We start from the raw sequence: 26,569 nt of genomic DNA on the forward strand, positions 1-26,569 counted from the left end.
TCATGCCATATAAACCGCTACCCCCACACACCTTATGCTCTTCGGTGAATTTGGATGGAGAATCAACATTCCCGGCTGTAATTCCGATCGAGAGAGGCCTGGGCGGGCTTTCCAGGGCCCATGTAGCTACGCAGCAGTATCCCAGATGCGTCAGGAAGATCATACAGCCAAGAGACATCAGGCCACCCAGAATGGGGAGCAGCTGCCGTGCATGGCATGATCCCCCGACAAAATGGTGCTGCAAGTGGCCATGGAGGTTCCTGCTGACTGAGTCTCTGAACCCCATCAGAGTGGGGCACAGCCCCCCTCTTAGAACTCGTGAGGTGTGCCGCTAACGCCGCGGAGGAGCACTCTGGGGAACAGGGATCCATGGGGGTTTCATCTGTTGTTTTTGCCAGCAGCCCTCACCAAGCTGGCTGTGTAGGGGAGCGGGGAGAGGCGTGGCCGGTTGTGAAGTGGCACTGGCTGACATTAGCTGGCAGAGGATCTGTTCAATCAGCTTCCTGCCTGCTGGGTGTAAGCCCGACGCACGTCAGAGCCATCTGCCACCGTCCTTTCGTGAGAGCTGGTGAGCACAGGAATGGAAATCTGGGAAAGTGAATACATTTTGGTACCTGCCAAAGAAGTGCATCCCTGGCTCTCTGCTGCATTGGGTCTGCAGACTAGTGTGACTTCATTACAACGCTTGGTGGGGAGACGAGCCAGAGCATTTCCTAAAATGGACAGACCGAGCCTGCATCCATGGCAGCCAACCAAGTTACCCTCATTCATTAATGTAAAATAAAAGATAATTTGGGCCCCGCAAGCTGGGTGTAACCAACATAACCATGTAATCTTATTATTACAAGCCTCACCCAGCCTTGCTCTCTCCTGCTCTGGTTCATCGTGCTCGCTTGTTGCATCTTGTCTCAATTTAGACGGCAAAACTTTTTGGGAAAGGAGCTCTGCCTTCCTATGTGTTTGTACAGCCTCTAGCGCAGCGGGGCTTCAGTCCTGAGCCGGTGGGTGTTTAAAGCAAATAATAAATAAGGGCCGGATAGTACACCCCTTACCCGACTGGGGAGTAGTTACTTGCATGATGCTTCTGCTCACCGTGGGGCTAAAGGAGTCACAATCTAACACTCAGTACTGCAATAGAAATCAATTAGTTCAACACCTCCAGACCGTCTCATCCCCAAACACTGGGGGCTAGTGATGGGAGAGCCAAACCCCACACCGGTTAACTGTGGGTTAAGCAGGAATGAGCAAATTGGGCTCCTGACTGGGATCTGAAGGGGTGTTAGGCCCAGCTGATGATCAAACCCACGCTGGATTTTCATAAAGAAAGGAGCACAGCGCAGTAGGAGGAAGGCCAGGGAGAAGACTCAGGGGAAAGGTAGATCAGCGCGCCCTGTCTTGGGCTAAAGGCTGAGAGCTGCCTAGAAGGCTTGGAACCAGAACTATGGGGAGGCTTGAGCTAGAGGGAAGCCTGGAAGGCTGTGCTCTGAAATCAGAGCAAGAAAGAACTTTGAAACTTGAGGCTGAGCTCAGGAAAACACCCGGTGGAAGGGGTGTGTGGGACGGATGCCCAAGTACATACTTGGCCCAACTGGTACTGTTGCTCTTCTGTTGGTTTGGTCCCTGCTGTAAACACTCTATCTATATTAGAAAATTGCTCCAGTTTTTCCATGCAAATGTCTCATGTAGACACACAAATCTGTTATCAATTTCAGCTTAATCTGATACATTGCCCATGCAAACTAAATTGGTATCAGCAAGATTTCCACCAATTTAGGAGGACCTACATGAGGGGTGTGCACCAGTTCATCTAGATTAATTTTTAGCTAAACTGATGCAACTTTCTAATGTAGACAAGGTCTTTGTTGCAGACTAGTAGGGACCATTGGCTTGGTGGTGGTAGCAGTGATTAGGCTTTTTAAATCCAGTGGAATCATTAAATGCAGGGGAGGGAGAGGAGAGGACATAAGCGGATGAGTGAGGAGAAAGCAGGTTGTTGGGGTGCAAAGCAGGATGGGAAAACGTGAATAGAAAGAGTGGTGGAGGAGGAACCTTTCTTTTCATCTTTCCACCAGCATTTCAGTGGGAAGAAAGGAAAAATTGCATATCAGCCTGCTCAGACAATGAACATTTGAAATGCCAAGTTGTGCAAAGTGCATGGCATCTGCTAGAAGAGGTTCCTTGAAGGCACCATGTGAATGATGTCACCTTGTCTACTCTTCCTGGCACCATAACTAAAGATAGGCTTGTGCCAGCAGGTCTGGAGCTGTATCCAAACTTTCACAAGGTCCAAGTGTGTCTTGGTTTGGGGTATCATCCTCTAATCCTAGGACTGGAAGGGACCTCAAGAGGTCATCTAGTCCAGTCCCCTCATGGCAGGACCATTAGTAATCATACTAATTAGTAGAGCAAGACTTAGAGCCTGATGTTTTTAATTTTTTTTTTTATGTGCAGAGCATCCGCAACTAACTGAAATCATTGGGAGCTGCTGGTACTCAGAACCTCTGACACTCAGGCCTCCATGTCCAGGATATGTTTCATAGAGCTGGTTGAGCAGTGGGAAAGTCTGGCTTGTGGACAAATGTTGAAGGGCTTTCCCCATATTAAAATCAGAAAATTTCAAGCTGAAAAAACCAACCACCATTATTCAGTTTTCAAAACTCAAACCCCAATTTTTGTGTCCTCTGCCCTTTTGACACTGAAAAAGGGAGGATTAGGTTGGGGAACAAGGAAAACCCATAACAGAAAGGCTGGATGTTTTGGGAGTTTGGGGAGTGTTTTCTTCAAGAAATCAGAAAAAATGACGAATTTCAGAAAAAAACAGTTTTGAATTAAAATTTTTGACCAGCTTTGTTTTGCTTCTACCTTTGACATAGGAACTTGCTTATCTATCCAACAAACCCTTTGGTGTTTTTCAGGCAGTTTCTTGTAATACTATGCCCCTCTCTCCTGGATTTAGGAAGCAACAAATGGCAAACTGTCTCGGACTCTGCAGACTTTCTCACCTTCATTTTCTCTCTGACTTTGGGATAAAAAGTACACAGCTCCCTGCTTAGTTCTCTTTAAAATCTGCATTGTCTCGCCAAAGAATGGCTGGAATGGTGATGAGGTAGTGCTATGAAAAACAGAGCGGAGGGGGAGATTGCTCAGTGGTTTGAGCATTGGCCTGCTAAACCCAGGGTTATGAGTTCAATCCTTGAGGGGGCCGTTTAGGGAACTGGGGTAAAAATCTGTCTGGGGATTGGGCCTGCTTTGAGCAGCAGGGTTGGACTAGATGACCTCCTGAGGTTCTTTCCAATTCTATGAACTTGCTCATACTTTGCAAGGAGCAGATGCTAGACGGATTATACTCTAACAACACTAACTTCAGGAGAATTTGTGGCCCAGTTTGTCAGCCCACACACAAGAGAGCAACTTCCACTCAAATAAGGGTGAGATGCCTTTCCACCTGCAATGCAGATTTCAATTGATTTAAAGGGAAGCCTGGGCTGAGTGAGGACTTGGGCCCTGGGCCTCCAATGAGATCCCTTGAACCCCTGCACTGCTCATGGCAACCTCAAGGCCTTGGTGACTCTGTGAGGATTGGAGGATTTGCCCCAAAAATAAAACACCGCTTCACTGGAGGGCTGGGGAGGAGTTGCTCAGGCCATTATCACATGCTAGCCAGCTGAAGAAGCTTTGTTCTTTACTAGGTGAACAGTGCAGCAGGTTGAGGGCAGTTCAGCTTACCTCGTCCATTCCAAACAGAACACCATGCCTTGGATAACAAAAGGGGTCTCCTTACTCCTGTTATCCCAGTAGAAGCTGGTGGGGGTGGAATGGCTTTCTGCTGATTTCGCTTTAATTCCTAGTTTACAATAGTCCCCATTACACAAAGTGCCCCACATACGTTTGTGGGATGTGCACTCTTTGCGCATGAAAAGCTCAGAGCTGAACAAGTATCTTGTTCCCAGAGGGGGTCATTGATAGGGCAAAATGGCAATGCCTGTACTGTACTAGTGGCCCAAGGCCGGGAAATGAATAGAGGACTTCATCTTCCAATTCTGACAGTCTCTTAACCTTTCACGGGCATTACATTTCACCTAACAAAAGAGAACTTTCTTTTTTTTTTTTTTTTTTTGCTGTTGTTTTTCAGCCTGTGTGCGGTTTCCAGTGTAAAAAGATGTTAGAGAGAGAAGGACAGAGAAGAAGGGGTGGGGGAAAAGAAAGGAAATCTGTGATGTATGTGAGTTAGAGCCATACTGTTATGTATGTTGTACAAAACACTACGCTTGTTTAAAAAAATGACACCCGTGAGCCATTGCATCTTAATGGGGCAGGAAACTCACTCCTTGTCATACTGAAATACGCAGTTTCCAACTGTACCTTGGCGTGAAGGAAGGTGTTACTTGCCTGTATGGCAATCTATTATCATGTAATACAGTAGCACTAAGGGTATATTTACACAGCCTGCGGTAACAAGCCTCCTAGCCTGGGTCGATAGGTTCAGTGAGCAAAGCCTGGATGTGCTGGGCATTGTACAGACTTATAGTAAGAAACAGGCATTGCCCTAAAGCGCCTGCCATCTAGTTAAGACAAATAAAAGGCGGGAGGAAGGAAGGCACCTTATTGCCTTTACAGACAAGACACTGGGGAGTTCAAAGACTAAGTGACTTGCCCAAGGTCATACAGAAAACCCCTGGCAGAGCTGTGAACTGGACCCAGCACCAGCCTATGGCCTTGTACCCCCTTGTCTATATTGTCATAAGTATCACGTTAATGGAAATGCTTTGCATGTATTGTACCTTTCACCAGAGGAGTGAAAAACTTTCTATGAGGCTGGGTATTATTGTAAGAGAACTGGGGGGTTGTTTATTTTGTTCCTTTTAGGATTTCTCTTCATTAATCGAATATTTTAGCCTTAGCTGTAACCAGAGTGTTTTGAACAACACCAGCGTGTAAATGCTTTTTTTAGGTTGAGACCCTTATACTTCACATGATCTTTGCAGTAGCATGAAGCGTTTTACATTTCTTTTAGTAAGTAAAAGCAAGCAGCAAATACACGGATATAAACTGCCAGGGCTTAGGAGGGGAGCCGGGAACTATCAAAGCAGTGGGGTGTCAATATTCAGAGCCCAGTTCCACCTCCCAAACAGAGGAGGGTCCCTACCAAGAAAGTCAGTTTTGATTAGTCCTGAACACAAAATGTTCACCGTGCAAGCATGCAACTGGGTGTGCTGAGGCTCACCCATCTGGCAGTGCTCCTGGTCCAGCCTCCAAGCAGGGCCAAGCCAATTTATGGTTCGAGGTAGAAAACCAGCATTTTCCACCTGAAACCTTGCGACTTTGCTTTCCGGGTTGGGGTTTGTTGGAGGGAGCGCTGGGCCTGAGCCAGGAGTTCCCAGCTGGGTGTGAACCTCCCCCAGGCTTCAGGGGGTTTGGATCCTGGGGTCTGGGCCAGCTTCACGGTGCCTAGAGCCAGGCGAGATGAGAAGTTCTGACCCACATCCAAAGCGGGCGCGGGCTCAGGCCTGGTGTCCCAGGCTGGATCCAGGGGATGGGGATGGGCCCCAACTGCAGGTTCCCCTGGGGATCTGACCCTCCTCCAGCAATGAGGGATTTTGCTTTGGGGCTGGTCCTGCCCCTGCCTCAAGGGGGAGCCTGAAACTCGGGCCGGGGGAGCCCCGTGCAGAGCAGGGCCAGCTGCCCCGGTCCCAGGGGGCACCACCCCCCTTAGCTGGCCCCTTCTCTGCCCCCCCCCCCCGGGGGCCACTCCGGAGTCACGCCGCGAGCTGACTCCTCTCCCGGGAGCCGGGCCAGGTAGGGAGCAGCCTTCCCCAGGCAGTGGGAGGGGACAGCCCGGGGCCGGCTCCGGCTCCGCCCTGCCAGGCGGGCGATCCCGGCTCCTGATTTTCCTGGGGGCCGGTCCCGGCCCTGCGCGCCCTCCCCTCTCCCCACCCCACTTCGCCCAGCCCGCAGCGCCGCCGCACGCCGGGCCGCTCAGAGAGCCAGCGAGCGCCGGGCCCGGAGCGCGCCCCGCTGCTGCCGCCGCCCGCCCGCCCGCCCGCCCCGCTCGCCTGCCGGCCCCCGCGCCACCATGCCCCGGCGGAGCGCCTGCCTGCCCCCGCTCCTGTGCACTTTAGCCGCCTGCAGCCTCCCGCTGCTGCTGCTGGCCGCCGAGCTCAAGTCCAAAAACTGCTCCGAAGTCCGGCGGCTCTACGTCGCCAAGGGCTTCAGCCAGGGCGATGCGCCCAGCCACGAGATCCACGGTGAGGCGGGGGGGTGCATGGGGTGTGTAGGGCTGGGGGGCGGGGGGGGTTATGGGGTGTGTAGGGCTGGGGGGCGGGAGGGGTTATGGGGTGTGTAGGGCTGGTTTGTATGGGGGGGGTTCATGGGGTGTGTAGGGCTGGTTTGCATGGGGAGGTTGCGGGGGGATTGCGGGGGGTTTGTAGGGCTGGTTTGCGGGGGGGGGGAGTTGCATGGGGTTTGTAGGGCTGGTTTGCATGGGGGGTTTGTAGGGCTGGTTTGTGCGGGGGGACTTTACAGGGGGAGTTGCATGGGGTTTGCAGGGCTGGATTGCAGGGGGGGACTTTACGGGGGGGTTACATGGGGTTTGCAGGGCTGGTTTGCATGGGGGTTTGTAGGGCTGGATTGCGGGGGGAGACTTTACAGGGGGGGTTACATGGGGTTTGCAGGGCTGGTTTGCATGGGGGTTTGTAGGGCTGGATTGCGGGGGGAGACTTTACGGGGGGGTTGCATGGGGTTTGCAGGGCTGGTTTACATGGGGGTTCATGGGGGCGCAGGGCTGGTGGGCGGGGTTGCATGGGCTTTGCAGGGCTGGGTTGCAGCGGTACGCGTTGGGGGACTCGCAGGCTGGGGCAGGGGTCCGGGTGGGTGGCGTTCCCGTGGCTCCGGGCTCCTTCCCTTTGTCAGCCCGGGCTGGGATCCCTCTGCCCGTGCTCAGGAGCGTTCCCAGCCAGCCGCCGAGCGACGGGGGGAGGCTCCCGGGCAGACTTTGCCTCCCCCCGCCCGCCCCCTGCTCCTCGAGGGGAGCCGGGCAGGAAGAAAGTTCTTGGGAACGTGCAGGGTCCCCCCACCCCCCTTCCCCTTTAAGCGGCGGGGTGTGTTTTTTGTCGAAGGGGCATAATCAGGCCCCAGCTCTTTGCATTCAGGAAATACTCGGCGGTGGCAAATGAGTTTGTAGCTTTAAAATGTGTGGTTATAATTCCCCTCTGCAAAGGTAGGGAAACCCACGCGGGGGGGGGGCTTCTCTGCCTGCAGAGTGGTTTGAAAACTGAGTCAAAACCAGCCAGTGGAAAAAGCTTGAAGAATGTGGACAGAATTCAGGAAGGTATTTTGAAAGATTTTTCTCCTGACCTTCGGGTTAATTGCACATGCAATTACGGGCATTTGAAAAGACGGATTGCAGGAAATCTTAATCTTTGTTTGGAGATGGTCATGCAAATGAGGGAAAGGCTAGTCCTGCTCACGTTTTTGCACTTGAGGTGTTTAGAGAGAACCCTTTTGCTGCTGGGTATTTACAACGACATTTTTTTGCACGGGGATATTTTGTGAGGAATTCCCAAATCTCCTCCCAGCTTACTACAAGCTCTAAAGCAAACTGTGAGGATGAATTTATGGATGGAATCTGTAATAATTGATGCCATGAAACCATGGCCACTCCACGCTGGGTTTGGATTCGGGCTCCAGAAAATCCTTAAACTTGGTTGTGACAGAGCAACAGGTTTAAGAAACATCCCAGGAGTTTTGAGAACTACACTTCCTTACAGTTAGTAAGAGCCTTTCCCAGTTTAACCGCGGTGAGGATGGAGGAGAGAAAAGAAAGGAAGAGTTCCTGGAGTGGTTTCAGAAAGCAAATAATGGAGTGGAATTTTATGCCCACTGAATGCTAAATTCCACCACTTTTACTTAACAGTCACAGTTTCCTCTAGTTAATGAAGTTCTTGGTGACTTGGACTAGCAAAGAGAGCAGCTATTTATTAGACGGCAAGATGACTTTTTAAAATGTGACTGACCCAGTCCTCTTTTCCCCACATTATGTCACTTTGCTCTACCTTTGCAGTTACCAAATGATTCGCACACAACCGATTAGGCACTGTTTGCCCTGAAGCTGTCTTTCTTTTAGCAAACTCAGATAGGTGCTGGTGATGCAACAATTTAGTACTAAGATGTGAAAAAATTACTTAGTCCTGAAGGCCGTTTTCAGCCCCTCCCCCAGCAAAAGTGGAGTTAGCCAAGATTCACCCTGGAAAATAGTGAATGCATTTTTACCCTTGATGCATTTATGAACAGTGTTGTCTTTAAGTTTAGGAGTACTTGTGGCACCTTAGAGACTAACAAATTTATTAGAGCATAAGCTTTCGTGGACTACAGACCACTTCTTCGGATGCAGAAGTGGGCTGTAGTCCACGAAAGCTTATGCTCTAATATATTTGTTAGTCTCTAAGGTGCCACAAGTACTCCTGTTCTTTTTGCGGATACAGACTAACACGGCTGCTACTCTGAAACTTGTCTTTAAGTTTGTGTCTCGTTCTCACACTTCAAAGAGGCGGTTCTGTTAGAGTTGCATGATGTCAACAGAGTGGATTTTGAATCCTTGACAATTATTCACGAGAAAAACATGAATTGTTGCTCAACTGCTGGTGGTGAATGTATCTGTGTTGTTTTGTCTAGGCAGGAGTCCTTAAAACAAATCAATATGCAAGAAATGGCTCTTCTGATTATCTAGACTAAGATTTCAGTGACATCACACGAAGTCAAACTGTCCTTTTTTTTGCAAAATGATATCTCGAGAAACAATTTTGCACGTTGGTCCACAAATACTTGCCCATCCAAGGGACAGGAGCGTTATTAGTAGCCAGCAGTAGGAAATGGTAGTTAATGTGCTCACACCCAAAACATTTTATTCTTTTTGTTTCATCCTTCATCTCCCTCCCAGGGGCTGCTGCTTTTATTTCCCCTTTTGAATGACCTACTGGACGGCATTCTCCTGAGGAACAAAGGAAGTGCTTTTTTAGCTGGAATCCTTGGGAGACCACCAAAGACTCCAGCTCATGCGCTGCAATTTGGCACTACTTTCAACAATAACAAAAATGCATGACTGAATGGCTCAAAAATGTGGAGTGTTAGAGGCATTCATTTCAGTCTAGGACACTGTCACAACACAGACAGACCCAAGTAAATACCTTTAGACTGCTAATATAGAAGCAGGGGTAATCTTTACCATTGCTGTGCCCTCCAAATATGCATATATTATCCCCTTCACTGACACAAACTGAAATGATTTCAGTCAGTTGTACTTTTATGTTGTCAGCGTCATGAGATGCATTTAGCATACAGCTGTTGGAATCAAATCATGGGTCTTTTTGCTTCTTCAAGAAATGTTTTAATGAGAAACACGCTAATGCTTTGAGCTAAAATACTCTGCTACCGCCCCACCCCCAGTGCTTTTTAAAATGGCCTGCACAAAATAAGGTTGTGTTGATTTAAGATCAGCACTTGGGTCAGTGTAACACTCAGGGTTTGTGCAGGCTTCCCAGAAGCCACTGTATCGTGAGGATTTAACCTCGTCTTCATTTCTGTATCATAATTAAGATGATTTGATGTGCTTTGGAGGGTGTCAGGAGTACATCATGCTGACAGGACTTCCATTTGAGGTCCTAACGGGGCTGTCGGCTTGACCCTGTGCTTTTGAAATAAGACGTCAGAGAAATGTGATAATCACAAGAGATTATGTAACAAAAAGAGGGCCGCCTTGTTCAACTTACTCATCAAAAGTGTTAATTAGGTTATGTCCCTGTCTCCCCTGGGATAAATGAAATCATGGCATCAGGCCTTATTCGCAAAGCGACAAGTCTTGGAAACTTAGCATTAAGATGACATCTATGGTTTAAGCCTATTTAGAAGAGGCAACCAAGAATCTTAAAATTGAGTGGTCTGTGAATATTGTAGTGCCTTAAAGGGAAAGTTCACATTAAAATCCAGTTAGTTTTAAAGTTAAAACTAGTTTTAGATACTACATCTGCCTGATCTTCGTATTTAACCCCCCTCCCCAATTCTCTCTCCCCGGTTTCTGTTTCAGCGTCCCACACGAACAGGGGAAACTGAGGCCCCAATCTTGCAGTCAGAGCAACACAAACATATCTTTATATGACCCCTTGGAGCTCCATCCACTATCATCTTCACTGGGTCTCCTTGCTGGTTAAGGATCTGTCAGTGTGGCTCTGATGTAGGATTGGGCCCAGGTGATAATTACATGGAAAATAGTGAATGTGACGCAAAGCGCTCTCATATGAACACAGTGGATAAAAATAGAGGTTGCAGTAATCTTAGATACGACTTGTTACGTTTTCAGATGGGGGCAAGTTGTTTTAGTTTTTTGTAACTCTTTAAGAGTAAGTCACTTTGGCAAGCCCCTGATATTAATTTGCTTGCTTTAGAATGTGCAAGGTGCATATTTTCGTCCACTCATAAGTGTAGTGAACAAAGGGAATTGAAAACGCTGTATGCAAAACCTTGGTTACATGGCATGAACCAAGTTTCAGCAACACAGTAATTTTTATATATAAATCTTTTAACATGTATCCCATTGGGGCATTTATGCAAACTACTAAGAGTGTTGTCTGCCTGAATTTAACAACTCACTAAAACATGTACGTGGAGGAAGGGATTTAAAAGGTGGCAAAATTTGGGGGCTGTGATGTTGTGGTGGCAGTGTACAAAGCACAGAAATGGGGCGGTTTATTGCCACACTGAATTTTTATTATTGAAATCAGTTAGGTTATTTTTACCAGTTTGACAATCAGATTTTGCTTGATTCTTTAGTCACTTGTAAACTTCTTGCTGTAGTAGTATAGAGACAGCCTCTGAAACGTTTCCTGTGGCATGTGTGTGTTGGTGTGTTTTTTTGGGTCGTGCCATCTCTACAGTCAAAATAGTGGGAGCTTAAACCAGAAAACTCTTAGACCCTAAATCTTAAAAACAACATACCCAACAACAACCCAAGTATGTGGATGCACATGGGGGGCTCAGGGACTCAGTCAGCTGCAGGAGTGGAGCCTTAAAAAGCTACTGGGTTGAGTTTCTGATGGAGTGAATTGTGCACCGTTTCAGCAGGCCTTAGGTCAGTGGTGGGCAGCCTGTGGCCTGCGGGCCGCATGCAGCCCATCAGCTTAATCTGATTGTGGGCCGTGAGACGTTTTGCTGATGTTGACCGTCCGCAGCTCCCAATGGCCAAGGTTTGCCGATCCCGGCCAATGGGAGCTGCAGGAAGCGGCAGCCAGCATGTCCCTGCGGCCCACGACACTTCACGCAGCTCTCATTGGCCGGGAGCAGCGAACTGTGGCCACTGGGAGCTGCGGGGGGCCGTGCCTACAGATGGTCAATGTCCGCAAAATGTCTCGCAGCCCGCAATCAGGGCCGCAGGTTGCCCACCACTGCCTTAGGTAGATGGGTGCCTTGGAGGAATGAAACAGAGATTGGATTATGAAGCCTGTCTAGGTTTATTTTGGTGGTTTGATATTGTTCTCGGCTCATCTGGCTGAGTGCCTAATTTGCACTTTCAGCAATTGTTAAAATGAAGGATGAACAGTTAGCAATTATTAAATTAATATAATTCTGTCTAATACAGCACATGAAATTCACATTCTTAATAGAAGTGCATGTAAAATGATTCTCTAACTTAGTAGTGTGTAGGCGGGGAGGGATAGTTCAGTGGTTTGAGCATTGGCCTGCTAAACCCAGGGTTGTGAGTTCAATCCTTGAGGGGGCCCACTTAGGGATCAGGGGCCAAAAACAAACAGAAAACAACTGTCAGTGACAGTACTTAGCCCTGCTAGTGAAGGCAGGGGACTGGACTCAATGACCTTTCAAGGTCCCTTCCAGTTCTCACTACTTCTAACTAAAACAGTCAAATTCCACCAGACAAATTTTTTTGTTAAATATCTGCAGCATTTTATTCTACACAGTATTAATATTCACTGGCTATTGCTTGTTCATAGTCGCCTAGGAGTCAGATCTAAAATTGGTTTAGACTCTAATTACAGTATCCATAAATGGCAGGTTATTATCTATGAACATGCTGTAATCTTTCTTGCTAATGTAAATGGTCATTTCTTTTCAGCAGGTAATATGAAGTAATACTTAGAACAGTTGTGCTGCTGACCGATTCACATTTGCTTGGTGATCGGTAAAAGCTGTCTGATACGTGTACCTGTAGAGTAGAATATATGAAACTTTTCTTTTTACGTTAAGTACCTCCTTCAGATGTAACAAAATGTGACATAAAAATATTTATGGAGGCATTCTATAATTCCCTCTGAAGATGGCTTTGCTCTGTGGAATTGTATCAATGAGATTTTTAACACCCTATTCCAGATCCCACCTCTAGCCCCAACAATGTTGTTGCTGTCTTGAAGCTTATGATAGGGGTAATATGTAACCCATCTAGTCTGTTACTGGACATCCCAGTAATTGTGGGATTAGGACTCTCCCTTTGATACTGACAGACTATCCGTTTCTGAAACTTGTTCTTTACATATAAAATAATAGGTGGCTGCGAGAGACCACAGGCTGTAATTCATTCGTGGCTCTACTGATGACACACATCACAAGAGTGCAGTTTGAGTATCTTGGGAATCGATGGGGACCCCTGAGAGCGAATGCAGTCCTGTGCTCAGCCTGCAGGCATGTGTCTATAATATGTACGTTTTCATTTATTAAAAAACAAACAAACCCTAAAATTCCCATACCTATCCTTAGCTTTGCCTTTTCCTTTTTATACTACTACTAATGGCCACCACTGTATTTTCTGGTTCACCGAGAAACTGCTAAAGGTGGTTCATTATGTAATGTTCAGTGTAAGAAATAAGAATGATGGATGCATGTTCTGAGGCTTATGGTGATGTCAGATCTAGGTACACTGCACCAATCAATGCTGGCTTGTCTTTTGTTGGTGATGCAGTCCGACAATGATCCATTTCTGAAAATGTAAAGCTGTGGCCTGAAGGTTGTCAGGGATAGAATTCTTGTAACATGTCCCTTGGATGGGTTCTGAGTCTCGTGCTCTAGAGACCTTCTCTCCCAGGAGCAATCTGTGAATCCACGAGTGGGATTTCCCAGCCTCTGGTTGTAGTTTGTCCTCCGGTGATTATTACTAAACCACCTTTCCTGTACATGGCTCATACAGATGCTGTGGCAGTACAATGCCTTTTTTTTTTTTTTAATTTGACCAAACGATATATATTTTTCTTTGTTTCCTGAAGAAAGGGGACTTTGTTACGATTCTGTTCCCACAAACAGATCTAAGTTCAGACACTGAAAGTATTGTTCAGTATTGAATCCGTGTGGTTCTTGATGATGCCATTGCTACTTTAAACTGGTTAGTATGGTGTCGCTTTGGAGTAAGGAGAGGTTCTTCTTGCTCCCAGAGTGAGTCGCTGCTCGTGGTTGGGATGGGGGTGATCAGGCTTGTCCCAAGAAGCATGTTAGTGGCTGTGATGGAAAATTATTATTATTATTATTATTATTTTAAATAAGATGTTCTATTTCCTCTGCCCAGTGTTGTCAGATCAGGATGTAAAACTCTTCTGCCCTTCACCTTTTTAATTTTAGGAAGTCACTGATATAACATGACTAATTTCTCTGACTATTGTTTGCACTGAACTGTACTTTCTCCACTTCAGGTTTTTGGAGCAGTGTTTTGTTAGACTGCAGCAGTGTGCGCCTTTGCAAACTGCAGTGTTAAGCATGTGGTTCACAGGGACTGCTTGCAATGGTCCGGTCTGAGTGGGAGTATCATTTTCCTTGGCAGGCACTTTGTAGAAAGTACTGTTTCTTGTGCCAGAATAAGCAGTTATTACATTCCATACAATTTATAGTCCAATTATTATCTATTGTTAAAAATGCCTGAAATGATCAGATGTGTCCTTAGATATGTAGCCTTGGTTAAGACTGAATGACAGGGTGCATGAGGCCTCATCTACACAAACAGTGTTTTTTAATATTGTCTTGTAATTTCAGGGACACTTTCTGTGGCTTTCATATGTCGAGAGGCTTTTTTTTTTATCCTCCACTAAAAGTGAACTAGAACAAGGCCAGGCAGTGGCTAAGCACCAGGGATATTACTGCAGAAGCAGGGTTGCAAGCAGCGTTGGGATTCCGCTTGCGTGCACCAGTGGAAGGAAGGGGTGCTGCTTGGGCAGTGGAGGACAGAAGTAGTGCTTTCCATTGACATTTCAGACCCACAGTGGCTGCACGTGAAACGGCATGGCATTTTTGGTGGCTTATCCGTCATAACTGAAGAGGGAAATGAAGTCAACACAAGACTGTCATTGCATGAGCAGCAGCTGATGGCAATGCCGGAAATATCCTTGGGAGAAGCACCACCTCTTTCTCACCAAAAAAGGCTGGGGGTGGGTGTAAGAATAGCAGAGACCTCCATTCCACACAGCAGCCAGGAGGCTGGTGTTAGTCGTGGGAGACCCACTTCCCTCTACTGTACCAGTCACAGCAGCCAGTAGGATTTAGGGTTCAGAATGGCAGGTGAGAGGTTCTCCTCCCTTCCTGCAGCTAGATCGGGGAAGGGGGCTTCAAGGTTACCAGTCCCATCTGAACAAGAGACTAATACAAAAGATAGTGTCCCATAGCAGAGCCCAAGGGCACAGCCTGGTAAGAATCCCAGGGCCTTTCTCCTTCCCAGCAATGTGGGGGGTGCGCCTGGCATTGCCCTAATAGACCTCTGGTTGGATGTTCATCTCCACCTGTGGCTAGCAGGTGTTTGGTAAATTTTCTGGAGCCAGTTCATATAAAATGAGTTGTTGGTTTCCATAGCACACTGGAGTTTACATGGAGGAAAAAATGGCCTTTACAGTTGACACCTTGGTCAGCAGTAGGATGAGAAGCCAAGGTTTGAAGGAACGTGGGGCTAAGCTGCCTTCTCATTCCTTGAGGGCAGAGTAACTTAGGGAAGCCTGTTCCCAATACACTGAAATGGAAACTAAGTACACCCTTTGCACAGTCAGGTAACTGACCATTGGGATGCATTACATTCTCCATCACTTGGTGTGGTCAGATAGAGCTTGGATGGCTTTCTAAAAGAGAGAGACTAGTTCAGTTGCAAGTTGTTGGGGTTAGAGCAGGGTTCGGCAACCTTTCAGAAGTGGTGTGCCGAGTCTTCATTTATTCACTCGAATTTAAGGTTTCGCGTGCCAGACATACATTTTAATGTTTTTAGAAGGTCTCTTTCTCTAAGTCTATAATATATTAACTAAACTATTGTTGTATGTAAAGTAAATAAGGTTTTTAAAATGTTTAAGAAGCTTCATTTAAAATTAAATTAAAATGCAGAGCCCCCCAGACCGGTGGCCAGGACCCGGGCAGTGTGAGTGCCACTGAAAATCAGCTCGCATGCCGCGTGCCATACGTTGCCTACCCCTGGGTTAGAGGCAGGAATCTCAGGGTGATGTTCTCTGACTTGTGTTACACAGGAAGCCCATCTAGATGATCACAAGGGCCCTGAACCTTAACATCTAACAACTTCTGTGATTTTTTTTTTTAATACATAACTTCTCTGTCTAACATTTATTAACCCAGCACCTTTCACAAGCAATGACAGTTGCTTGAGCAAAAGGGATGACAGCTATGTTAATAGGCCCCACTTCCTTGGGTATAGAGAAAAGAACTCAACTAGGTACAGTTGGGTAGAGAACTTTTTATGAGGATTTGATGATTTTGTTAATGTTAGTCAGTAGGGGTAATAATCTGAGAATTTTTCACATTCTTTGTGCTTTTCTCTTGGGATTATGAAGGTAACTCCCCTCTGTTGTTTTTTTTTTTTTCCTTACTCAAATCCCTAAAATATCCATTGTACTTTGCCAGGTTCCCTTGCGGCGTTCAGCCCATTGCCTGGGAGACGACAAAGTGCAGTTCACTGTAATAGGCGCGTGTACGTCTGTATTGTGAGCAGCCTTTGCACAGCTGGGTGGGAGGGGGGTTTTGTGCCTGCGTGGCAGCAGAAGCACTAGCCACAAAAGGCCCCAAGCAGGATGGAGTATAACAAGGAGAGAGGGGTGAAATTAGGCTAAATAGTGAGGCTTCACAGTGAGATCTATGTAATTGGAATCCCCCAAGAGAAATGGGAAAATCCCAGTGCCTGAGAATCTTAGAGCTAGACTGGAAAAAGCAGAGTATGAGAGTAAATTAGGGAACAATCCTGCACTGGCTTTGGAATGGACCGGTTGCCCTCAAAGGACTTCTCCATCTCTACATTTAAAAGAAGTGAGAAGGAACGCACTGTCCAAGTACTGTGTAATTGTGGAGATGGCAGCATGCATGCATCTCTTTACGTATATATTGTGAGCGTGTATGTAATGTATTTTTTTAGGGTTCCCCAATACTGATTTTACTATAAAAACAATATTTTGGTGCCGAACTAACTTTTCAAAGTGAAATAGATTTTTCTGGACTTAGGAAGGTTGTAGGAAATGAAATACTTTGGCTTTTTTTTTTTTTTTTTAAGGTGTGCAAAATATGTCCCTTCAACCTTGATAGAAATTTTATCTACTGTTGAATTTGTAAACCAGGAAGAATAAATGGTATTTGTGTTCATAGTAACTGACTTTGACTTTCTTGAATGTGCGCTTTATCGCTTTAGATAAGGGAATGCGTTCAGACAAAAGAAGTTGCTCCGGAATGAAACATTTTGAGGAAGTGTTTCTCTTCACGTTGACCAGTTTAGAAAATGAGAATTGTCATTTTTTTTTAAGCAAATGCAGATGGGTGCAAACAATGACAAAATGTGTAAAATGTTTTCTAGCAGTTTGTGGGACTAAGGATTCTTTTTATAGAGAATATCCTGAAGTGTTCAGAAAGCGAAAAGTCTGTGAGACTTCCACATTGTCAACATTGCGCGTTCATTTTAATGCTGCTGGTTTTTCATATATTTATAGGAAATTGGCTTTGGTAATTGAATTTCTAAAGAACCACAGTAACCAATAGCAGTTTCCTTCTAAAGGTCACTGTTGGGTTAGTGAATATAGGAAGTACTGTATTTAACTCCTCATGGTTTGTACTGCTCTTCCGGAAACGTTGGCCTAAATTTTCAAAAGTGACGAATGATTTTGAGTGTCCAATTTGAAACACCTGAAAGGGACCTGATTTTGCAGAAAGCACCGAGTCACATTTTATAAAAATCAGGCTCTTCCTGGTGTGTCTGTGCCCTCAAAAATTGATGCACCTACTCATGAAAAGCTGGTCCATAAAGGCTTTACCTATTCTTTTGAACGGAGGTGAAATCAAATGTCTGTTCCACTACGCTGACTTATCCCATCAAAACACCTTTGTGCCCCGCCAGTATTGTCTTCGCCCAGTTCTGTAACGTCTCTGTGTGTCTGGTTCTGTAGGAACAGTGGTACATCTGGTTTTCTTTAAGCCTCCAAAACATGTCTGCATGTTTTTTGTGTGGGGGAATTAGTGGTGTTCCACTGAGTACACCTTAATGACCTGACATACGCTGGAGGTGTTCTGAAAGTAGGCAGGCCCAGGGGTGGGTGATTGTTCTACACTTGAAAGAACAAGAACAGAGGTGAGTGCTAATTAAATAGGAACAGTAGAGAAGAGTAGGTGCTGCTTGTCCTCCATGCAACTGGCACCCCCAGATACTTTGCTTGTGAGAGCTCACTGTAGTAAGTACCCAAGCTTCTTCCCTTCCAGAACGGAACTGGAATAGCCGCTATCGAACATAGTGCACATAGAGCTGAGCATGGGTGAGAACTTGGATTGATGGCAGTGTTTTAGTAGGGGGATAAGAAGACAGGATTTTTTTATGGAGCCAAAAATAAAAAGGCATCTAAAGCAAAGGTCCAAAGACAACTAAAGGCACCGCTCTACTTCTCGTAGTTTCAAATGACAATTCTTTGTCTTTAGTGTGTGTGTTTAAATGGAATCGATTTAATGTTCTCCTAAAAAGGCAGCAATGCCCCCAGCTCCACGTAGCCTGGGAGCTTAAGGGATTTGCTAGCCGAGGAATCTAATTTTACGAAAGTGTAAGTTGGAATCTTCACTTGGGGGTATCGACAAATTGGTATAGAAAATTCCATGTTCCGGGTCTCGACAGGAGGTTGTAAATCATGCTCAGCTGATGTTGCGTGTTCTAATAATGGCATTTTAAAAGATTACATGGATTTCAATATGAACGTTTCACTTCTTTATACTGTCCTTTGTGGGCTTGCTTTTTATTTTTTTAAATAGTTGAACCTGGTTTGATGCAGCATTCTTGGAACATACAGACCGTGTTAGGGTTTTACTGGCTGGAATGAAGTTACTAGTCCTCCTAAAAACATGAGAATCTTGTTTGAATGTCTTTATAACCAATTGGCCTGAAATAGTCTTTTTACTAGGAATACTTTTTTTTTTTTTTTTAAAAGGAGGCTTTATCCATAGAAGATTAAAGAGTAAGTAGATGCACTCTACTAAAAATGAGCATTGTTAAAAGGAGCTAAATTTGGCTATAAATTTGGCCATTTGGTAAATTAAAGATACAGCTGTTTCCCCTCCTGCAGTTATAAATGCAAACTCTTCAACACTTTGTGTTGTCTTGGGCCATTCCAATACAACAAAGAAGGCGCAAAGTTATTCAGTCAGGGAGACTGGAGCAGTTGTGAATTACAAAATAATTCTTCATAAGCTGAGCAAACACACACTAAAATGTACAGTAACATGGTCACGATAACAGTTCCTTTTGTCTTTGTGTGTATGTGTGTGTACAGTGTATATTTTGGCTACTGCCTCCCCCCAAAAAAGGTCTGTCCGAGGTTAAGCCTAAACTTCGTACCAGAAGAACACTGAATTTGTTTTGAGCCAATTGTTCCAGTCTACAAACTCAGGCCATCTTTAGGGGAATTGTCACGGTGCAAGACAGCTATGGGAAGTTCATTGCAGGGGAGGGACTGTGAGATCAGAAACAACGTGTGTAACGGAGTTCACTCACTGTGGCAGCGTCTCGTTGTGGCCAGGTCTCTCTTCCGTAACTCGGCCCTCCAGCCAGGTTGCAATATTTATGTTCTCCCTTGTTGGGGTAACAAAGTTCGACAAATAACAGTCTAATGCCCTTACAACAGGTCTTTAGCATCAACTCTGGGACCCATGATCTAGGCACCCTCTTGGCATGTCCTTGTCCCCTTTGATCAGGAGGCTTTATGCCACTTTGCCAGTGGCTGGTAGGAGAACCCCGGACCCTCCCTCCCTCTACACTGGGTTCCAGCCCAGGGATCCTGTAACCAGCAGCCAAGGTCTCCACAGTCCTATTCTGGGCTTCTTCCTACCCAGCCTTTCTCAGGATTTCTTCCCCACAGCTTCTCTGGGTTGACCCTTCTTTCAGGGCTAGGATCCCAGGGCTTACTGTCCTCTCCCCGCCGTCCTGGGTTTCCTCCTCATCACCTCTCTGTTCCCAGAAAGTGACTGCAGGTTCCTTCCCTACGTCCCTCTTCTGCTACAAACTTCCTCTCTGTAGAATAGGTCATTTGCAGTGTTGCTGTAGCTGTTTTGGTCCCAGGATATTAGCGAGACAAGGTGGGTGAGGCGAGCTTTCACCAGCAGAAGTTGGTCTTAAAAAATAGATATTCCCTCCCACACGTTGTCTCTCTTCATGATAACCAGCCTGCTGCCGCCCAGATGGGCTTCACGTTAAGCCTGACTCTCCCTCCAGGTGCAGCCAGGTACCAAAATTGGCCTCTCGGGCCCCATTAACCCCTTCAGGCGCTGTGTGGGGCACACACACCCCGTCATACTTTGCCATTCATTGTCCTGACTGAGAGAAATAAAGTACTCTGTGTTCTCTCATAGGGCCCTTTCCTTGTGGGGACCCATGATGGTTGCATTGAGGGTCTGTAGAGCAAGATGTAACAAATGTGGAGATGCTTGTCTCTGCACAGTTCTCACATGGACACGAGCTTCCTCTTATAAATCCAACCTTGAGCCCCACCTATCTTCACCTAAACCACACCAGTCCACTGGAAATGCTTTAGTTCGATCGCGAGTTATTGGCCTTGATGCAGGAATTGGTAGGTGAAACTCTATGGCCTGTTCTGAGGAGGAGACCACACAACACGATCAGAATAGTCCCTTAAGATCGAAGCCTGGAGTAGATTTGTTCTGACAAATTTGAGGCCTGTCAGAGAAGATGTTGGGAGCTATAATGGGTGTAATATAGATCTTCAGTTTTTGTTTTAAAGTTTATCATCTCCTCAGTGGCTTGACCATGCATCTCAGACTGGCCCAGTCTCTTCCTTGGATTTCAGTGTGTGGTGTTTTGTTTTAGACTTAAGTGTGTTTTTTGTGAACTTCATAAAGTCCACATGCCCTGATGGGTGCTGCAGAAAGTCTGCCTGAGTAGTGCAGGTTTCCTGGAGCTCTTCCTGGCCCGAATGCAGACAGCCACAAAGGTGGGGACAGTAGACAAGGAAGGGAGCGTGTTCGTATGTGGAAGGTAGGAATAAGGATAAAAGCAGCCAATGAGCAAAGAAAAGCAACTTTAATCCAGGGGGTTGGGTAATTGGAGCCACCATTACAGATCTCCAAGGGTTTTCCCCCTTTGGGTTTATTTTGTGGGAGGTGGCTGTCCTTAATTTGTTACTTGTTTCATAGCCGTTTGCCTCAAAGAAGGTAATGATTGAATGGGGCAGGGCTAGAGAAGCCAAGGACCTGTCCACATTAGGGTGAAAGGTGTGCTTTTAAAATGTGGTAGCTATTAGGTTTTAAAATCCTACTGTAGACAGGGCAAACTGTAGGGTGGGGTGGTGCCCAGGGTTCACGCCCAACTAACGTCAAGTTCATCTCAACCAACTAACTGTAACAACTGTTAAACTACAGTAGGGAGCCAACACTGAAATCCTGAGGGGATCCATGTTAGGAAGGAAAGAGAGAAGAAACTCGTGGTGTATGAAACGGGCAGAAACCAGCATACAGGTGAGGAGTAAGCACTGTATGCCATTGATTTTTATTTATTTATTTTTCCTTAATCCAAACTCCCCATTGATTACAGTGTGTGGTTCCGATATAAAATTGTTGGCACCGTAAGACCCTACATTTTTCTTCTTTTTTTGCCCAGTGGACAAAGAAATGCTCCAGCAGTGTTTCCAGTAATGATTCAGTTCTATTTACATTACAATTTTGGTTTACTTACAATAGCTCTCATAATAAGATCACTTTCCCTTCGCGCCGTCATTTGTTGATTCAGTTCTGCATACTCCCATCTCCTCTCTCTGCTCTGAAACTTCGGTGTCTCAAGTGAAAGGATGTTACTTTTTGCTTGCTGGTCAGACAATCTTTAAGTGCTTTTGAGGCTTAATCTCCCTCCCTAACTCCAAAAGACCCTGGCTAAAAGCTCAAAACTTTTAACTGGGGGGGAGGAAATGAGTTTGATAAGCCAGTGGTTCTCCACCAGTGGTATGCGAACCCCTGGGGTATTTCAGTGAATACATCAACTCCTCTAGATCAGTGTTTCTCAACCTGGGGGTCATGGGACGGGTTTAGAGGGGTTGCAAGTGCAGGGCCGGCATTAGGGGGTGGCAAGCAAGGGTGCCCCATGAAGCTAAATTACGTGCTTCAGCCCTGGGTGGCAGGGCTTGGGCGTTAGACTCCTGAAAGGGGTACAGTAGTCTGGAAAGGTAGGGAAGCACCGCTTTAAGCAATTTCTGCAAGACCAAGGTATAATTGCAGAGAATAATAGTAGGTTATATGGAGTTTAGTGTTAAATCCAGTTTGTGTAATTTTTCAGTACAGTTCTAATCCCTTTATAATAAACTCGGTTTTAGCTCCTGTCAATCGAGAGGAAATCCACTGACAAATTTCATCAGCACGTAGGAGGATAGTCTGGTAACATTATCTCTGAGATCCACAGTTTCAGAAACACTAATCTTTGACAGTACATCATAACTGCTGGATTAGCTTTTACAGCTTGGCCTTGATATAGTACTTGTATGCTTGCTGTATCTGAAGAATCTGAATGGTGGAGTTATTATGCTATAGGTTACGACTGGTAACCTGCAGGCAGTGAGTGTAAATGATAATAGGTCGGGTAAAAACCTAAAATAGCTCATTTATTATTTTATCTAATAACTCACTTACTTTATGGTATCTGGAGTGAGACTGTGGAAAGATAGATTTCTTCATAACTAATGTTTAGAGGCTAAGAACAGCAACAAAACGACGGTAAATGAAAACCCTTTAAACACAGGCTTTTCCCCCCACCTACTGGTTTAAATCATAAAAGGACTTTATGATGTGAAGCTAAGAGAAGAGCAGAGTTGCAGGGGGTTGGGAAAATGAGATTTTTAACTCCAGTTTTCTTTCTTTCTCTTGCAAGGTTTTCAAAATGCCGGTAGACTAGTATCAGTGAGTGGGAGTCTTATCAAGGTGCTCTGTACTGTGCCTTGGGGTGGCATGAATCACTCGTGGTGTGGTGGAGGCTGCTAACATAATGTATGTTGTTGGAAAAGCAGATGCAAGACTGGAAGTACTTAAATGTCCGTTTTTAAATTACTGCTGGCATGAATCACAGCAGCCATGCATCTTCCTCCCTTTGGCATCAAATGATCTTTTATAAATATATTTGGAACAACTTGTTGCCTGTGGTAGATTAACAGCTCAACTATTAAAGGGAAGATGGGCCAACTGGGATGAATGGGGCTTTTTTTTTTTTCTTTTGAACACTTTGTATATCTATAATGTACCTCATCTGTTGCTTCAACTCTACTCTCTTGTCTTATCTCTTGTGTCTGCCACAGTCTCTCTTCTTACTTATGTAAGTAACTTACTGTCAGCAGTTCTGTTAATGTTTAATAAAAAAATAACAACCCAGGTCCCAAGCCTGCACTGAACTCCGCTTCTGCAGAGCACAATGCAAGTTCGGGGTCTCACATGCATGTTCCGTTTTTCTCTCTGGGTTGATTGCTTTAAGCAGAGTCCCATTTGGTTCCGAACAATCTAATAATGACAGGGGTGAATGCAGGGTTGAAATCTGAGAAGCACCGAGATCCTATGGTTTTCTGCTGCTGACTCTGGCCATCTGCCCATTCCTGAAAACGCTGATCAATAAGGAAAGGAACTGCTAACACAAGGGATGGCAGAAATCCACTGGTGGGGAAGGAGAATTTAACAGTTATATAGAATCTTTGGCCCAAATCTGCTTTGTTGCCCCCAGGGGAAAATTGTGAGCCTCCCCACTGGGCATCCGGAGTCACTCCAGTCCAGTGACTCTGCGTATAAACAGGGTAATGGAGAGCACTAATTGTCTCTTTGGTCACTCATAACCTGAGCCTAAAACAAGCGTATAGGTGAATATTAGGAGTGATTTGTGAAATCCTTCATGGGGTGGGTGGTGAGAACCCTGCACAGGACTTGAAGCTGCCAAACAAGGAGAATATTCTCTCCTAATACAGGCCCTGATCCTGCAGGCTGTTTCCCCTGGGGGAGCCCCCACTGAAGTCCTAATACTTTTTCACAGAGTCCGACTGAATGAACTCATTCCTCTACTTCTTTAAAAGCTCCTTTTCCATTATAAGGCAGACGTCATCACACACACATCCTGGCTTACGAGAACAGCCGGCCTTTTCAGAGATCTGAAACTCAAGGTAGCTACCAGGAGAGCTGCCACTAATACCTCCGAGGAGGTGGAACTGCTTTTAGACTTTACGTCTTATCTATTGCCAGATCAGTTCCTATAATGCTGTATGTAAGTAGCTCAGTCTGTCTTGTGTGACTGGAAACTGAGTGTCCAGTGTGCAAAGCATTTTAGACATGAGAGTATGATCATTAATTCCTTGTCTTTATAGGTTTTTTGCAAGAGTGAAAACCTAACAGGAAACTGAAAAAAATAGTTCTGGCGAGTAAAGGTTAATTTCTGAAGAGCAAAATATGCACCACAGGCTAACTGAGATTTCCTCCTTGTTAGTGAATTATAGCATTAAAATATTCACATTCTTTCCTGAAAGCTTTAGGAATAATTATACAGCCCTTAAAGGCCAGGCATTGCCAGATAAACTTAACAACACTATAATTTGTACTGGAGGCAGAGTTTCCTGTGAATGATAGTTTTGTTTAATTGTGTAATGCCGCTTCAAAATGTGTGCTGGTGAGGGGCTGTCAAGTAAATTGGACCTGTGAATTTGCGACATTATTTTGTATAGCCTAACAGCAGTTTTTAGTGTCTTAACACTTCGCACTGGACAGCCTTTTGTTGACTGCTCCAAGTTATCCTTTCCTGTACTTTGCCATGAACCGTTAACTACCTGAGTGAAATACATGGAGCTGGCTTCTGCCTTGTATTGTAAGAACTCCCTTGTGCTGCCCTGGGATATTTGTCTACTGTGGTTTTTGAGTTTGAGACCAGGAACGCTGAATAGGCTCAGTACACATATTTTATTTCCATTACCCAGAGTAAGAGTCATGCTTAGTTACAGCCAGAAACACTTCACCAGCTCTGGGGATAACAAGATAGCTGACAGACTGGAATGCAGATTTATCAGGGGCAAAAACTGACAAAATTCCTCATTCTGATTCTTTTTATATAGGCCCTTCATTCTCTAGCTATACATGCATGCAACAAGTGTTAGTGTTTGTGGACAGCACAAAGGGTTGTTAATAGGCATGTACAGCAGAGTTTAATGTGGGATTTCTGTGATTCAGCTGTTCTACTTCAGACAGTGGTTTGGCTCGTGTGTGTGTGTGTGTGTGTGTCCCTTCCAGAACCATTTTAAGGGTTTTTATTTTAAAGAGCAAGTCTTTGCTCCAGATGTCTGGGTGTACGGCCACACAATGTACATTTTGCTGCATGTTGCCTTTGGACTGGTGGTTAGGGAGGCTACTGGGCAGTTTAAAATAGGAGTTTTGTGGTATGAAATCAACTTCCTTGGGATTTGATTCACATTCATTCTCTTCCTCTCCTCCCCCACCCCGAGGAAAATGGTTTATTGACTTCAGTTACATTTTGACATAGGCCTGTTTTTTTGCTTTTAGTAGTACCTGGAAACAACTGGATTTCTTTTAAATAATTGGAGCAGCTTACACTGTCTTATGCAGAACAGTTTAATCACAGAAAACACACATTAAGCTTTGCTATACTTGTTTTTAAACTGAGATTCTGTTCTGATGTCTGATGAAGTGGGCATTCACCCACGAAAGCTTATGCTCCCAATACTTCTGTTAGTCTTAAAGGTGCCACAGGACCCTCTGTTGCTTTGTTCTGATATCGTGAGCAATTCACATATAGAAAAACATGAGAACCTTTCTTTTTAAAGTTAAATAAATAAATATGGATCAGTGAATCAAAGGAGATAGGTCTGGTAAACCCAAATCAAGCTAAGTATAACTTACCCCCAAGCTGGCAATGTTCAAGGGTGAACTCTGTAGCTTGTGAATTTCCAAAATTCTCATTGAGTAACTGTTACTGGACATGCAAATTTTGCTATATATTAATCCAGAACTTGAGGCGATAGAGAGGTTCCAGTCTCTCTTCTCCTCTTTTAACGAGCGCATAAATAGCTGTGCAAGTGACTGTGTTGTCTTGTGCTGGTGGTTATTTTGGTGGTTATGCCTCATGACTGAACGAGGAATGAGGAGAACTGCACCTTTATTTTTTAAAGTATGTCTGTTTAGGAATTGGATGATGCTTTGTGTGTTGGAAAATATTGAGGTGTGAAAACAGCGTGGAACAAAATATAGGGTTTCTCATTATGTACTAGTAGCAGGAACAAGAGCTTAAATTGTTTGCTTACCTGAAGGGCATGGGTCAGTTCTTATCTGTGCTTCAAGACTTTTTTTTATTCTTAATGCAAATATACACACTTCTTGTCATAAAGTGTCAAGGCCAAGAAATCCTACTCTTTCCCCCTGCTGGGTAGGGGAATGGAGAAACTGATAAAAATGAATTTTCTATGCACTGCTCACAGCAATTTCATGTTGTATCCCTCCCAAAATGTACTAGTGGTCAGCGTTTGGATTTACATGAAATGAAATTGAGAGCTCCTTGCTCCCCTCCCCTCCCAATTGTTTGGCTTGCTCCTGCCGCTCTGTAAGATAATTAAGAAGAAGTAACTGTTTCAGGCTTTTGACTGCAACAGCAAATGGCAGGAACAACTTCTGTCATTCAGACAAAAGAAGGAAAAGTTGTTCCAATGACTGGTAATGCCACAGCAGTAGAATTTCCAATATAAGCCTCTGTTGTCCAGGGTTTATAACTCGGCTATAAAAACTCAATGGGCTGAAACTTGGCATTGGATTTATTTAATAAGTGGAAAAAATTGATTTTTAGCAGGTGTATACCTATTTCACAGGAACTGTGTAGCTGGACTGTCATACTCTCTGCCTCATTTAAGTAAACATGCTCCCATGAACTATCAATATTTACCATGGTTAGACCCAGCACTGCCCAAATAGGGTTCTTGTGTTAGTGAGGAGCTCACTTTTGTGTGGCAGTAATCTGCGTCTTCCCAAGTGGGTAGAGGCATTGTAGGGAGAGCAAAGTGATTTGCAGAGACCATATTGTATATAAACCTTCCACCCCCCCCCACCCACTCTT

The 26,569-nt window shown here is 45.2% G+C and overlaps 1 protein-coding gene and 1 long non-coding RNA gene across 3 annotated transcripts in view; one reads left to right on the forward strand and one right to left on the reverse strand.

Annotated features, from left to right (window-relative positions):
- LOC122173804 (uncharacterized) overlaps positions 1-25,503 on the reverse strand; it is a 29,955-nt gene extending 4,452 nt beyond the window's left edge. The window contains exons 1-2 of the long non-coding RNA XR_006174675.2: positions 25,366-25,503; positions 18,983-19,060 (exon numbers count right to left, since the gene is read on the reverse strand). This is a non-coding gene — a long non-coding RNA (uncharacterized LOC122173804). The remainder of the gene's footprint in view (positions 1-18,982; positions 19,061-25,365) is intronic.
- Positions 6,010-26,569, forward strand: part of GPC4 (glypican 4) — a 110,915-nt gene continuing 90,355 nt past the window's right edge. The window contains exon 1 of one of the 2 annotated variants that reach the window (XM_008178985.4): positions 6,010-6,245. In XM_008178985.4, coding sequence (XP_008177207.1) covers positions 6,074-6,245 — 172 coding nt within the window. In that variant the 5' untranslated portion in view covers positions 6,010-6,073. Of the gene's footprint in view, positions 6,246-6,851; positions 7,328-26,569 lie in introns of those variants that run through there. The other variant, XM_042851182.2, reaches the window with a different exon arrangement.

Source organism: Chrysemys picta, chromosome 9, assembly GCF_011386835.1.
Source record: "Chrysemys picta bellii isolate R12L10 chromosome 9, ASM1138683v2, whole genome shotgun sequence".
NCBI classification, from domain to species: domain Eukaryota; kingdom Metazoa; phylum Chordata; order Testudines; family Emydidae; genus Chrysemys; species Chrysemys picta.